The sequence below is a fragment of the Myotis myotis genome, unplaced genomic scaffold, assembly GCF_014108235.1.
Source record: "Myotis myotis isolate mMyoMyo1 unplaced genomic scaffold, mMyoMyo1.p scaffold_m19_p_14, whole genome shotgun sequence".
NCBI lineage: Eukaryota > Metazoa > Chordata > Mammalia > Chiroptera > Vespertilionidae > Myotis > Myotis myotis.
Window position 1 is genome coordinate 25,379,513 of NW_023416318.1, and position 16,386 is coordinate 25,395,898.

At 37.9% G+C, this 16,386-nt stretch overlaps 1 protein-coding gene across 6 annotated transcripts in view; it reads right to left on the reverse strand.

Annotated features, from left to right (window-relative positions):
• Positions 1–453: 453 nt before the first annotated feature.
• The window catches only part of ACYP2 (acylphosphatase 2), a 158,573-nt gene continuing 142,640 nt past the window's right edge, over positions 454–16,386 (reverse strand). For 4 of the 6 annotated variants that reach the window (XM_036334565.1, XM_036334563.1, XM_036334567.1 and 1 more), the window contains one exon: positions 454–772. In XM_036334565.1, coding sequence (XP_036190458.1) covers positions 658–772 — 115 coding nt within the window. In that variant the 3' untranslated portion in view covers positions 454–657. The remainder of the gene's footprint in view (positions 773–16,386) is intronic. The other 2 variants (XM_036334564.1, XR_004971838.1) reach the window with 2 other exon arrangements.

The following is a 16,386-nucleotide window of genomic DNA, read 5'->3' on the forward strand; positions in this document are numbered from 1 at the left end:
ACCTTGCTGCTTGCTACACTGAAATGTTGGGTTCTCAGTCAGTTGCCATCGCTCATCTGTTCACTATACAGAACAAAGTAGTTCACAGATGCATTAAGGCGCGCCAACCCAAGTACTGAACCATGTTCTCACTTAGTCAGAATCTAAAAATTTAACTCTTTTTTGATACTATTTTGGGGTTATACTAATCATATATGTTTATATCTAACTACTGGTTCTTTTTGAGTAATTAAAATTACTCAACTTTAATAATACTTATTATTTGGAAGGTTTTATTTATTTTTTATTTTTTGGAAGGTTTTAGAATTCAAATCAGATAACAGTACCTAAAAATACTTTCTAAATGGTTAACTTTATTATTTTATGTCTAGCCCAGCCAAATAACATGTAAGCTATAACATTCATTAGAATTAGTTTCCATGAGACAAGTTTAAATTAAATACTCGTATTAAATATTTTATAATGACATTTTTATTTTAGATACTAATTTTTGCATTAGTGAAAAACAGCTGAGTAAAACTATTTCAGTGTCATTTTTAGTAATCTGTATAATGTAGCTTTCAGAACAGAGTTCCTTTTCTTACTACTCTGCTACTATTACCCTACTACATAAGAATATGTAGTGTCTATAATGCAGTCTATATATTATCATTTCTATTAGTATCGAATACTAAAATTAGAATATTCAAGTTTAGAGATGGTTTTTTCATTAGAAAAATCCGTGCGGTCAATGCGAGAACTGGGACTTCCAACCTTGCTCAGCCAGGACTTCCTACAAAAAATAAACAAAAATTAGCATGTAAAGTATATATAGACTAGCTAAAATGATCCCACAATGGGAGTTTATATGCAAAAGTAACTCAGTAAAAGTAATGTAAAATATAAATTTTTCAAAATTTTAATAAATTTTAGAGAACATAAAGTATCAGAATACCATCAAATTTAATATATAATTAAATATGGACAAAGAAAAGCTAATAACAAATTAAGCACAGTCAACCACTGAGATCTCATATTGAGGTTATTTCCCCCCTTTAAAAATATCCAAGGCCATTACTACCTAGCTGTTGAGCTATACACAAGAGTTAAAGTGTTTTTTCTCATTACCCAGCACATGGTAGGTGACATATATAAATATATATATAGGGGAGGGAGTGGACGAAAGTGAAGGAAGGTAGGAGAATGGATAAAAGAATAAATGTGACTTTCCATGAACATTAAAATTAGATGAACATTGTTTCTTATCCAAAAACCATCTCTTACCATATGTATTAGCAAACCATATATATTAAAGGGCCAAGTTAAATGTGAAATTAGCGATATCCTTGTCTAATTTATGCATTGTGTACTTACCCAAGATGCTTCCTATATAATTAAGGCTTATTGCAATGTAGTTGATAACTCAGATACTACTGTTAATAGGTAGAAAGTTTCTAGTAAATTCTTAATAATTAGTTGGGATGATAGAGTGAGTGGGACTGCAGGTTAATAATATGAGGCCACTTATCCCAGCTTTTGTAAAAACACTCCATGACTTTCCTCATATCCCCAAAATTCTTTCAGGTTGTGAAACTAGAGCTGTGTACAGCTGAGAATAGCATATTAACATCTTATATAACCATGCATTTAAAATATTTTCTAGGATCAAGTTGTCTGATTAGCTGAAAATTACTGCTAGGTAAGAGAAGATTTCTAATGTTCCAAATTGCCACTGTGCTATGTAACATTTTCTTTGGTTCTTATCTGTGACAGTTTTACTGGGAAAGGTGACTTTTCTTCTTTTTCAGAAGCTAAGCCATGAGCACAGTAGCACATTTTATTTTCTTCAATTCATTTAATTGAAATCTTAAAATGGAAATTGCATGTGTCTAAGAATAAAATTTAGTTTTTATGAAAAGGAGCTGATAACTTCAATTTTACAAGTCCAGTCTCCTCTTGAAACCTTCTAGAAAAGAAAAGCCAGAAATAATAGAAGCTAACATTTATTGTGCATTGACTGCTCAGCAGTATGCTAAGTTCTTTACATATTCCATTTCCTTTAGCCCACCCATGGTATTAGGGTTATTTGTTTTAAAAACTAGTTGGATAGTTGTCATCTCCTGGAATGGAGAGGCTGTGAGAAGAGAAGATTTGGGGGAAGAGTGGGAGTTCAGTTTTGGAATGGAAGTCTGAGATGTCTTTTAGCTGAATGAGATGTTGAGTATGCAACTGGATCTATGAGTCTGGCTGGAGAAGATAAAATTTGGAATTTGTCTGCAAATAGAATTGAAAGCCATAAGATTGGATGGGATCGCCAAGAAAATGAATATGAGTAGAAAAAGGAAGCAGCCTGAGGACTGCACCTTAGGTATATTCAGTGGTTAGAGCTCAGAAAGAACCATTCAGTGAGGTAGGAGAAAAGCTGGGACAGCATCGTGTCCTGAGAGTCAAATGAAGCATCTGGGAACAGTGAATTGTGAGGTGGGTCAATGCTGCTTGCAGTTCAAATAAGGTGAGGACTGAGAATTGACCACTGCATTTAGCAACCCAGAGGAGGTCATTATTGCCTTGACCAGAGCAGTTTTGGTGGATTGAAAGCCATACTTGAATGGGCTCAAGAGAATGAAGAGAGGAAATGGAACCAGTAATGGATAAAGGGCATAGGGGCTGCAATGGACTAATCCATTTGAGCTGATAACTCAATGTATTTAACTAGCTGAGAGCCTGTCTACCTACCTAGCGGGTCTTTGACATCACCAAAGCTTCACCAGTCAGACCTATGACCAAGGCGGAATCTATGCCACTGTTGGGGGCAGAATGGTCGTGCTGTTAGGTGATTCGGCTCCACTTACACTGTGTGTGTTTGTGTGCATGTGCTCATGCCACTTGGTGCTATGGCTCCACACTTGCCACCCCTGGTGCTAGAAACCACCTTGCCTGACCTGCCTACTCACTTTGGTATTCTGGTCACCAGTCACTTGGCAAGTCCTAGGACCCCAGTCTCATGTGCTGCTCTTAATGGGTGTGGCTCAGGTCTAGAGAGGGCAGAACAGTTTTTCAAAGCAAAAAATAACATCACAAATTTTCACATACATTTATATCTAATTAGTGAGGACTGGATATGTACACAAACAGTACCAGTTAATTCAATTACATAAATATTTAGCACTGAATGCAAGGCATATTCTAGATACTGGAGTACATACATAGATTTTCAAAGTGGGGTTTCTTCCCTTGGTTACTTACAATCTACTAGAAGACTTTGGAGGATAATAAAAATAACTAATAATAAGGCAGGATGTGATGTGCAATGTGATTTTTATATAAAGGGAGAGAGGAGTTGGGGGGCTAACTTCTGATCAGGGACATCTCTGTGATAGCAAAGGCATTTGAGCCAAGTTTTAAAGAAAATACTATTGAATTTTTCAAATCTTAGAATGGAAATTATAATTCAATTATGACAGGAAACCAATAAACACAGGAAGAGTACTGATAACATTAACTAATTAAAAAATGTAAAACTTTTAAATGGTCTTTATTTAGATTTTGTGCTTTGCTTAATTCAGGTCCTGTATATTTCTTGTTAAGTTTATGCTTAGACATATTCTATTCTATTTTTCTTGCTGTTTTGAACAAGATGCTTCTTAATCATAATGTTCTTAAACTGGTACATAAAGGAACTAGTGATCTCTTATATTGTAAACAGATGCCTTACTGAACTTCCCTGGTGATAGAAGTTTTTCTTTTCTTTGGGGTTCCCAGGTAAACCGCTTTTTGTATTTTTCCTGAATTCATCCTGTCAGTCCGTTGGTATCACATTGACTAATTTCAAATTGCTCTTTATTTTAGGCCATCTAACCACATGTTGGCTATTTACATGCCCCCCAGAAAATTGCCACAGTAACTATGCAGAGAAAGAACATTAGCAGCATTCACCCAGCCCGGGGGCCAGCCCGCAGGGCCGTAATACACCACTCTGGCTCCAGCATGTTCTACCTATAGGTTTAGTGGACTCAATAAATATTGAATGGATGGCTGAATAGATGGGTGAATCAGACTTGCTCGGAAGAGACTGAGGTCTAGTATTTCTACTGTAAATCTGAATCTGCTTTGTCTGCATATATCTTTCAGATATTTTTATTTAAGAAACACGACCCACTGACTGGCTTTAAAAGAACAAAAAAATAAGAAAGCTCAACTAATAAAAATCAAAGAATAGCAATGTAAGTTGGAAAATTCTATTGACAGAAGTCTTATTACTTAATAACTATGTTCTCTCTTTAATATATTTTAAATGTTATGTAGAGATTTTAAAAATTAAACCAATTTTTAGAAAGTCTATTTTATTCCTTTACCACTTGTACAGTAATAATATAAGGACTTTCATTATAGATGCATTTCTCACATGTGTGATGAGGATTCTCCACAGTTGCGAAAACAATATTTTAGAGCATGCTGAAGGACAGAGATCTTGCATATATTACTTTTAAGTCCTTCAGGCCATCTTTGCATGGAAGAAATGAATAAAACACAGTGCTGATAAATGAAGGAAAAATGTACGCATTTAATAAATTAACTGTGCTGTGTTTTTCTGTTCCTATTCAGGCAGTCGCCAACTATATTGGCCCCTCAGGGCGCCCCCAGCATTTTAATTCTCTGGTGCAGATGGCACACATTTAGCTATCAAGTGCAGTAAGTGCCACTCATTTATGGCCGTGGCAGTCGGCAGAGGCCAGCTGCGGCCTTCTAAAATGCACTCAGGCTTCTGCCTCCCAGAGGCCCTTCTTAGACAGCCCCTATCTAAAAGGACCACCCCCCGAAACCTGTTGAGTGCATCATGGGCATGATCACATTCTATAATTGCTCTGTGTATGTATTCACTAGGTGCCCATTCCACGTTAGAATATAAATTCTAAGGCAGGGTTGGAGTCTTATTCACTATTTATCCCCTATATTTACCACTATGCCCAGTGATGGTGGGCACTCAATAATATATACTGAATGAATATTTGTCACCTGCCCGCCTGCTTCCAGACATGGAAAGAGGGAACGTTTCTACACAGTCCACACCAGAAAGGAACCCTGAGCACGACCTTTAACTCTGATCTCACCTCATATGAAACAAAACCCTTCTGTGTGTTTTTTTCACATTCTTTAAAAGGTAAAGAAATAGTTGCTGTTATTACAAAAAGTGATCATTTACTCATGACAATCCTCTACAAAATAACACAAGTAATAACGGTATTCATCCTCTTAAAGGAAGTTGGAGGCCTATAGATCTGACCTAACAACCTGAATATAAGAATATGAACCAAGTTTAGTCATAGAATTGGTTCATTTATTTTTGCCAGCCCCCAAATTTTACTGTATTTGTGCATGTCAGTTGACTCAGTATATAAACAAGCATGATAATGACTTCACCCAGAGTTCAGAGTGAGTATTACTCCACCAGAGGAGGCCCAGTCTGGCCCACAGACCCAGTCACGTGACATGCTGCCTGCTCAGTCAAGTTCAGTGCCCGGGTGGTTGTATATGCTCAGACATATTGTGGTTATTATCAAATACAAATCCTTAGACACTTTTCTTATTATCCCAAAGATGCACAAACACCTACTATTGTATTTGTTGTATTAATTCAGGATTTTTAAGCTTTTTAAAGAGAAGAATCCTTTCTTCCAACATAATCTTGGACAAAAGCTTAATGTTTATAGTGGAAGTGAATTGCTTCTCTGAAGTAAAGGAATGGTTGGGAGGTGGGGTGCAGAATCTCCCCAGCTGTACCTCGAGCACCTCTGGGGAATCCCAAAGGCTCTGAAAAGCTCAATTGGAAAACTGCCCTATTAGCCCATCAATGAGCAAGGCTATCGGGAGTGGACTACATGGGGAATCCATCACATGTAGAAGTGGAAATCAACATAAGACTATCTTTTCTATAATTCAAGTCAGTTACTGTCTCCTACAAAATGTAATAAGCTCCTGAGGCGATATAAAAATTCCATCTAATATTCTCCTCTGAAACAAAGAGGTGAAATTAAAGCACTAGAAAGCCACTATTAATAATTCATAGCAGTTCTATTTCCTGGGACTAAAGTGGGGCAGCATAATCCTTTCGGACATCTCTGCAGTGGAGGTATAAATGTGGAGCAGAGCGAGAAGGCAGACAGTAGAATGAGAGCTAAAGAATAAAAGCTAATGTGGTGCATGCCAGAAAATACTCAGTTGCCTTCCCATTTCAAGCTTTCAAGCTAGCATTAATAATGGAAGGATAGCCCTAACCGGTTTGGCTCAGGGAATAGAGCGTCGGCCTGCGGACTCAAGGGTCCCAGGTTCAATTCTGGTCAAGGGCATGTAACTTGGTTGCGGGCACGTACCCAGTAGAAAGTGTGCAGGAGGCAGCTGATCGATGTTTCTAACTCTCTATCCCTCTCCCTTCCTCTCTGTAAAAAATCAATGAAATATATTTAAAAATAATAATGGAAGGATAGTACATAATATTTTTGCTATTCTACGTTCTTTAGCAAGTTTTCTTATTCAGTTACATGTGGGCAAATAAGACCATATACTTTATCCAAGTAAGCATTTAATGGTATTTGGATATGATGTCTAAAATTTCTGTCAGATAATAGCCCACAATAAGTAAAGACTTCAGTGATTATCAAGGGAATCACAGGACACCCATCACTAACCTGAGACCAGATTCCTCATCTTTAAAATGGGGATAATACTTCACTGCATTATTGAAAAGATTAAAGAGAATGTGTGTAAATTGCCTAAGGCAATGTCTGACACACAGTAGGTCCTTAATAGCAGTTACTACAGTGTAACTGTTCTCTGCCTTTGCCTGTGTTAGTGAGCACCCTGTTTTGCAGACTCTGTGACTCTTAATCAAAGTCACACACTTGTGGTGCAATTCCACTAGGAATACCTCTGGGTCTTCGCAGAGCTACTTCTTAGCTACAGTGGGAAATGGCATGTCATGAACCTTGAGCTGAGAGAGTCTAGAAGAGCTGCCTCCAGGCAGGAGTTATACCCAGGATTCTGAGAACCAGCAACTGAGTCCAAGGGCTGGGGGGCAGAGAAGAAGGGGAGAAGGATGACCGAAAGCTCTAGCTTCTCTGCCACACACCAGTTTCCAGACCAGCAAGGTGACAGATCCACTCTTCTTTACGCTTTATTTATGAAGTGGAAAGAAATTAGATGTTGGCACAGTGGTCATGTAAGTAGCCTCTAAGATCATTCTGCTTGGATATGAATCCAGCTACCACTTCTTAACTGGTGGGCAAATTCCGTAAATTCAGAGCCTCATCTGTACAACAGAGATTATGTTGCCAACCTCATAGAGTTGTTATGAAGATTAAGTGAGATCATCTGTGTAAAGTGTTTAACACTATCTAGAAAATTGTAAACACTCAATAATTTTAGTCCTTGTATCAGTCGGGGTGCAGGTAATGAAAGCCACCCTAGCTATTTTCAAATGGAATTCAACATAAGGAAGTAGGTCCTTACAAAATCACTGGAAGGGCTGGGAGAACAGATTTATATTGGGCCTGTTGGAGCAACTCTGTAGAATTGGCTGCTGAAGTACCAAATGTTAACATTGTGATTCTCACGCAAATATGATATGGGTCAAAGACTTTAATTTAGTGCATTAACTAATGAGGGAACCTAGAGGATGTTATGTCTGGTTCAGATTGTAAGTATGTATATATGTACGTATACACACACACACACACACACGTGTACATAACTGTATATAAACACATACAATCAGGAATGCTAAACTCAACTTGCTAATAGATGCAGCACATCCATTAGAATCTGAAAGTTCCTGAGCATTCCCTAGACCAGTGGTTCTCAACCTTCCTAATGCCGCGACCCTTTAATACAGCTCCTCATGTTGTGGTGACCCCCAATTTCATTGTTACAAATTGAACATAATTAAAGCATAGTAATTAATCACAAAAACAATATGTAATTATATATGTGTTTTCCAATGGTCTTAGGCGACTCCTGTGAAAGGGCCATTCGACCCCCAAAGGGGTCACGACCCACAGGTTGAGAACCGCTGCCCTAGACAATACCCAGAACCTCCCTGAACAACACCCTGTAATCTCTGTGTGTAAGCCTTAGACAATTTTTTTCTGATAGGCCCTCTCGGGGAACTGCTGGGAATCAGGAGGCTGCTACCCAGATCACTGCATTTATGAACATGCTACCCTAACTGCAGTCCAGGCAGCAAGAAGCCCCCACCAGACTTGTTGGCTCCACGTAATGTCTGCTAAATCCTCACGCCAACTAAATGGAGGACTCAAGCACTGCTGCTTCTCTCCCCACCTCAGTTCCCAATGTCACAGGAGGACTTCTGATTGATGAAGCCTAAATAGCATTTGAAGACTTTAGCTGCAAGGGAAATCAGGAAAACAGCTCCTAGCTCTCCAACGTCTGCAGTGAAAGGAAGGTACCAGGAAGAGCTTGGAACAGAGGTTGAGCAAGGTAATACGCCACCATATCTACCACTGTCATTATTCACTTCGCCAGAACTTCTTGAAATTCTACACTATGGTATACAGAAGATTAGAAATGTTTTTGTTTTTTTTGCTGGACTGTATCATAGCAACACCTTTATGGACTCTGTCAGATCTTGAGTTCTTTTCAGCATGAGAACAGAAATCCCAAGGAACACCACCACCGAAGGGTCAGGTAGAAAAGGAGAAGCAGACAGAGCACAGGTAGAGAGAATGACCAGGGAAGAGGGACAGGACCACGGAGTGAGGCATTAGGAAAACTAAGGACGCAGTATTTTAAGGAGAGAGCAGTCAACTTCCAAATGCTGCTGAGACTCCAGTGAAATATGAACTAAAAAATGCTTTGCAGACCTTTGCAGGATCAGCTTCAGTGGAGTGATGGGGGTGGGGGTGCCAGCCAGGTTAGAATGGTTTCAGGAGTGAGGGGACGTGGACAAACGGAGGCAGCATGAATAGATCAGTCTCTTTAGCTGTCTGACTCTGAAGCAGAGGACAGACACTAAGCAGCTTTAAGGTTCTGTTCTTGGCAAGCCAAGCCCACCTCGATTCTGAATCCAATGCCTTCCAATATTTACGGGCACCTTGTCTCAGGAGAACAATATTTGAGGAAGATTGCTTTAAGGACACACAGTTTAAGATGTTTTCTATTCCAGATATGTTAAAATCTGCTCCCACAGGAAGCCAAATGAAAAGGAGTTGGCCAGACTCCCCTGTATTTTCCGCCCTCACCCTGACCTCTTCCACCTCCTTCCCAAATGCTCATAAGCAAATTGAGTTTTTGGGGTGATGCCATTAGCTGATAGAGGGCTACCAGATAGTTTAGAGCCAAAGTGTGTCCCACCCTGAGCAGAGGTCATTATTTTAGACTTTTTAAAAAGCCCTGTTCCTGGCTCTGTTTTATCCCTCACCCTTGGGTGGTTGTTTTTAAATCCCTTTTCACTTTTAAATGCACCTCCTGTTACAGTTTTACGTATCCTTACAAATCACTTTAAATCCTCTTGGCAACAAAGACAGCTATAGCTGTGAGGTTACAATTTTTCCTTCTTGCTGATACTGTTTCTCTGATTTTATTCACGAAATTATTGGGAAGAGGGATAAAAATGATTGGGAAGAGGGAAAGAAATTTATTTATGGAGTTTTGCTTCACAACCGACTTTCCTAGACACTTTTTCCATTGCAGTGAGGCATGCATCACCCTGAGGTCATAAAAACATGTATCTTCAGGCCGCCATCCGGGCTACAGCTTTGAACTTGGGGACTAAGAGCTGTTCAGACTGGACCACTCAGCTGAGCAACCCTGGGGCTCCGCAGTGCTGGGGGAGGCCGGGCAGCGCTTTTCTGTGGCTGCTGGGGGAGGAGGGTGGCCCCAGGCCGGGCCAGGCTAGTGGAAGCAGGGCAGACAGATGCATGCACAGGCTTTACAGACATTCATAAAGCATCTCTCTGACAGCCACTTTGAAAATAATTTGTACAGAATCAAAAGAATAATTTGAAGGCAGAATGCAGAGGTAACTAATGACACAAGAACCACTAGAAAAAAAAGATTCACCAGGTGGAAAATCCAAAGAAAATTTTTTAATGTGCCAAAGACTGTTGGGCTGTGTCTTAAAGGGGTCGTCTGTGAGGGAGCATCCTGCACTACCGGTTGATAACCATGAAGGTGAGGCGTTCAGCATGCCTTTACATATTTGACAAGAAGTCAAAATAGTCAAGGGGAAACTCCCTTTCCTGGGTATGTCTCAACGTTAGGGAAATGGCTTATCTTTTCAACCTCCCAGGGTTTTTAAAAAATTACTCTTTTTAGCATCTCCTTTCCCCTGGAGAGGGTATTTTATCTTTGAATTCAGGCCTCAGTTCATAGAGAGGCTCACGAAAGGAGGTAAGAATGCCATTGTAATGTTTCAGTTCATATGTGGTCACCTGCAACTGGTACTTGAATATTATACTCTGAATTTTTTTCAGTATTAATGTGTTATATTCTCATTAATTTCCGTCTGTAATACAAATAGAGATTCAGAAAATAGCCATTTCTTAACAAAACGGTTTTCTTTTTGTACTCATAAAAACCCATGCCAGTTTATTTCCTTCTTTTATAAAAGCAGACAACAAAATAGAAGATAAAGAAAAAAGTATCTTTCTAATATTAATGATTTTTTGGCAGGTGGTTAAAAAAAAGTCATTGCTAAATCCCAATAAATGTGTTTCTGCCTATACTTTTAAAACAAAAATTGAGTGTACTGTTGTCACCCTAATAAAAATTTGAATAGTGTGTGCTTATTTACTGAATTAAAACTGTTGTTTTTCATAAAGAAATCTAATTTATTAACAGCTTGATGAATCTCAGACATAAAAAGGCATCATCCATATATTCAAATCGCCTGTCTAATGGGAGGTGACAAAGTGAAAGGGAAGGATTAAAGGCTGAAAGGAAGAAGAGAAAAAGATTTCATTGAAGAGGTTAAGAAAAACTCTTCATAATTACAATATTGCATTCTAAGATATGCTCAATCTGACACCACTAATAAAATGATAAAAGAATTTCTAATCACCAGAATCAAAATGCAATTTAATTAATCATATTATGTCTCCCTCTTCTGAATTGAAAGCTACTTCAATAGTAGATAGATGGCTGCCATGTTTAGTTTTCCAAATGACTTTCCGATGAGGCAGCTCAAACAAACCAGAGTGATTGATATGCTTGCTTTTGAATAGAATTGAAAGTCTGAGGTCTCAAAAGTTACAACGACGAAGAAGTGAAAGCCAGAAGATGGGTCCTACTATGGAAGAAACTGAACTCCTAATCTGAACGATATATGTACCCTTATGTTCACTGCAGCATTATTTACAATAGTCAAGATATAGAAGCAACCTAACTGCCCATTGATAGACATTTGGATAAAGATGATGTGGTACATTTATACAGTGGAAAATTACTCGGCCATGAAAAAGAATGAACTCTTGCCATTTGCAAATACATGGATGGACCTAGATGGTATTATGCTAAGTGAAATAAGTCAGATACAAGAAGAAAAATACCATATGGTTTCACTTACATGTGGAATCTAAAAAAAAACACACAAAAACAAAATAAATCAACAGACAAAACAGAAACACACTCATAGATGCAGAGAACAAATTAATGATTGCCAGATGGGAAGGGGTTGGGGAAATGGGTGAAAAGGTGAAGGGATTAAGAAATACAAATTTCCAGTTCTAAAAATAGTCATGGGAGCCCTGGCTGTGTAGCTCAGTTGGTTAAAGCATTGTCCCCATATACCAAGGTTGCAGGTTCGATCCCTGGTCAGGGCACATACAAGCAACCAATGAATGCATGTTTCTCTCTCTCCCTTCCTCCTCTCTAAAAAATAAAAAAATTTTAAATAGTCATAAGGATGTAGAGTACAGCATAGGGAATATAGTCAATAATATTGTAATAATTATGTGTGGTTTCAGATGGCTACCAGACTTATCAGGATGAGCACTGTGTAAATTACGTAAATGTTTAATCACCATATACTACACCTGAAACTAATATAATGAAAGTCAACTGTAATTGAAAAATTTTAAAGATTATATATTAAGAAAAAAAGATAGTCACCAGTCTAGTTTTCTTATCAACCAAATGCTTGCTTCCAGTGGTCTCACTGGGAGTGACTAGCTTAGTGTAGTTGATCAGTCACTTGATTTGGGCTGTTAATAAGAAAGTATTTATTCAGTGCTTTTTCTTAAACATTCATAGGGTTATATGGTGGGAAACAGACTAACTCAAGCAGAATTGTGCTCCAGCTCAGAATTAGTTTCTTGAAAGCTGACCACAAACAGAGTGACCTGCTTAACATGGAGGAAGATAAAGGCTGGAGCCAGCAGAGCACACAGAGGAGGATTGGGATAGGGGTGGGGAATTGTCTGAAAATGTTAATACTGATTTTTAGTTCCTCGTCATCCCTGATGGTAGAATTTGTTGGTAACTTATTGTTTTATTTATAGCCCCTCATCCCCTCCCCCAACATGGGAGTTGTATTCTGTGATTTGGAAAATTTGGATATTATTCTGTTCTTTCATAAGAGACTTTGATTTACCAATTAAGTCAAACTTTTGAGGTAAGAGTACTCAAATTAACATAAATTTTATTTCCAAGAGAACTGGGGTCTCCTAGGTAATGAATTATGAATAAAACAAACAGCAAGTCACTTTAGCTCCTATGTGGGACATAGGATGAAAATACATAGTAACTAAGCTTGCAAATTATGTTGTTTGCTTCATTCATTCTAAAGAAGACAATAATTAGATGGTGGGGTATAATTATTATTTTGAAAACTCTTATCCAAACAAATTTCATTGAATTTGTGTAATGGGGGAAAAAGTAGAACCTGGCAAAACATTTTAAATAAACATCTAAGTTCTGTATTACCTCAATCTATATTTAACTCCTTAGAAAATGACTCCACAATCAAGATCTTCCTGGTTCTCTCACCAGGTGTTACAACACTCTCATAAGAATATGGCTTTGACTTTGGCATTTTAATTTTGCTTCATGATACCAGAGCCTAGAATTAACTTTCACATCACAAAATACTGAGCACGAGGGTTTCCCCAAACTCCAGCTCTGGTGGTGTCTGTCACATGATGCCTCTTCTACCCTGATTCCAAGAAGATGGCAAGTCTTAATCAAGTGAAGTTTGGTCTGGCCCCTGACATCAGCCTGTCCTTATCTCTCCATCTTTAGGCTAATAACTGACACCTCTCAGCCTACTGACTGAGACATTGGTATCCACACAGCATATGACAGTGCCCAGGACATGTGCACTGTAGTAGCTCCAGGGACTTATTTTGTACATGGTACTTAATTTGATAAACTGAATTAAATAAATTATCTAAATATGACCCAGCAATCCCATTTCTGGGTATTTCTATAAAAGGACTGAAATCATGATCTCCAAGAGATACCTGTACTTTCTTGTTCATTGCAGCACTATTGGCAGTGGAAACAACCAAAATGCCTATTTTTTTAAAAAATATATATATTTTATTGATTTTTTACAGAGAGGAAGGAAGAGGGATAGAGAGTTAGAAACATCGATGAGAGAGAAACATCGATCAGCTGCCTCCTGCACACCTCCCACTGGGGATGTGCCCACAACCAAGGTACATACCCTTGGCCGGAATGGAACCTGGGACCTTTCAGTCCGCAGGCCGATGCTGTATCCACTGAGCCAAACTGATTAGGGCCCAAAATGCCTATTGATAGATGAATTGACAAAGAAAATATGACATATATAGACTGGTGGTTGTCAAAAACCAGGGGAAGGAGAAAATGAGGAGTTATTAATCAACAGGCATAAAGTTTCAGTAAAACAAGATGAATACTTTTTAGAGAGCTGTTGTACAACGTAGTACCTATACAGTAGTCTGCCCCCCTTATCCATGGTTTTGCTTTCCTTGATTTCAGTTACCTTGGGTCAATTGCAGCCCGAAAATATTAAATAATTCCAGAAATAAACTGTTCTGAGTAGCGTGATGAAATCTCTCTCCATCCTGCCCAGATCATTAGTGATCCCTGCCCAGCGAATGTGCTCTACGTTCCCTGCCAGGTAGTCACTTAGTAGTCACCTCAGTTATCAAACCGACTATAACTGTATCACAGTGCTTGTGTTCATGTAATCCTTATTTTACTTAATAATGGCCACAAAGCACAAGAATAGTGATGCTGGCAATTCAAATATGCCAAAGGGAAGCCATTAAGTGAAAAGATTAAAGTTCTTGACTTAATAAGGAAAGAAAAAACTTATGTGGAGGTTGCGAAGATCTATGGTAAGAACAAATCTATCCATGAAATGTCCAATAATTAAAAACTGGTTACATAAGTTACCATATTTTCCATATGAAGGAATAATAGATAACCATTAAAATTATGACCCTAACCAGTTTGGCTCAGTGGAAAGAGCGTCGGCCTGCAGACTTAAGGGTCCCAGGTTCGATTCCAGTCAAGGGCATGTACCTTGGTTGCGGGCACATCCCCAGTAGGGGGTGTGCAGGAGGCAGCTGATCGATGTTTCTCTCTCATCGATGTTTCTAACTCTCTATCCCTCTTCCTTCCTCTCTGTAAATAAATCAATAAAATATATTTTTAAAAAAATTATGAAGATTATTTTTTACTAATATATACAGTATTTCTAATATGGTATTAAGTTTTTAAAAAAACAAGTTACAAAACAAGATGTGTAGTATGACCCCACTTTTGTAAGAAGATATATATGTGTGTGTGTATATATATATATATATATATACACACACACACACACACACACACATATATATATATATATATATATATATATATATATATATATTTGAAAGGTGTGTATCAAAATGATAATAATAGTTATCTCCTGAAATGTGGGTAGTTTTTCTTTCCCTTTTTCTTTGCTATTTTCAAATGCCTCCTATATATATATATATCAATTTTAAATTAGTAAAAGATTATGAAATTGAGGAAATGCCTTTGGAAATAAAAACAAATTTTCTTTTTTGTTTCTGTTTGAAATAATGATCTGAACAAAGAGAAATATAAAATGTGGCTTTTGTGATCAAAGTCATTAGAATGAATGCTGAAATTTTATTAATAAATCTCTTGCTGGGAGGTAATGACATCCAGGGGTAAATTTATCTACTATTTTACCAATGGCATCAAGTCTTTTCAGTGGGTTTAGTAACTCCAGCATGGTAACGCAGAGCAATTTCCCCCCCTGTGTAAAAGTAACTTTATAATATTGAAAACTATTAGACTAACATATTTATCATGTACAATTCACAAAGGAGAATAGTAGCTAAAATACCTGAACTAACATTTAAGACACCAAACATTCTGAGTGGAAGACTCTTATGGATTAAAATAGGTTACTGGGTAGGATGGGAAGAGATCAACCAAAGAACTTGTATGCATATAGGCATTACCCATGGACACAGTCAATAGGGTGGTGAAAGCCTGGGGGAGGGGTGGGCTAGAAGGGGTCAATGGGGAGAGAAAAGGGGACATATGTAATACTTTCAACAATAAAGTTTAAAGAAATAATAATAAAATAACAAATGTCACAAAAAATAAAAAAAAAAAGCAGAAAAAATAAATAGGTTATTGGGGCTATGGCTGGATGGTGAAGCATCATGTACAGCTTGCTAAGGGTTTGGACTTTTCCTGTAAAGGCACAGATCAAGTTGTATTTCAAAATGAACATTCAAGGTGCCCATGGAGGACAGGTTAGAGGGAGTACAAATTAAAAACAGAGTACACTTGTAATTGGGGCATTTGTAATAGTAATGTCTTCAAAGGAATTTTTCCTAACAAGGAAGAAAGGGTGACTATGTAAGCTATTTAAGTTTTAGCTTCGATTTTTTTTCTCCCAAAAAGGATATATACTAGTAAATATAAAACCCATAACAACTATGTAAACTACTATAATATATACAGTATAGTCAGGGATATGCTTTTGCATTTTATGATTTGACTAAATATTAACTAAATAAAATATATTACATAAGAACTTATTTTGTCCTTAACAAATCGGCAAATCTAAGCAGAGCTTGGATATTTGTTCTACAACAATACCAGCTGACATTCCAAGTTCACCTAAATGGAATTCACTTAAGATCTTAGATTCTGTCAATCTGCTTAATCATTTTTTAGATTTTACTATTCCCTAGAAAGGGGACTGCTCAACCCAAGGCTGACCTGCACTCTGAGAGCTGTCAGTCTCTCCCTGTGGGAGCCCGGGAAGCATCGCCTTGGGGTGCAGAAAGAAAACACAAAGCTTCCTATCCTTTCCTATCATATTCCAAGGTTTTAGGGAAAATGTTAAAAAAAAATGGTTTTCTTTCCTGATCTAAT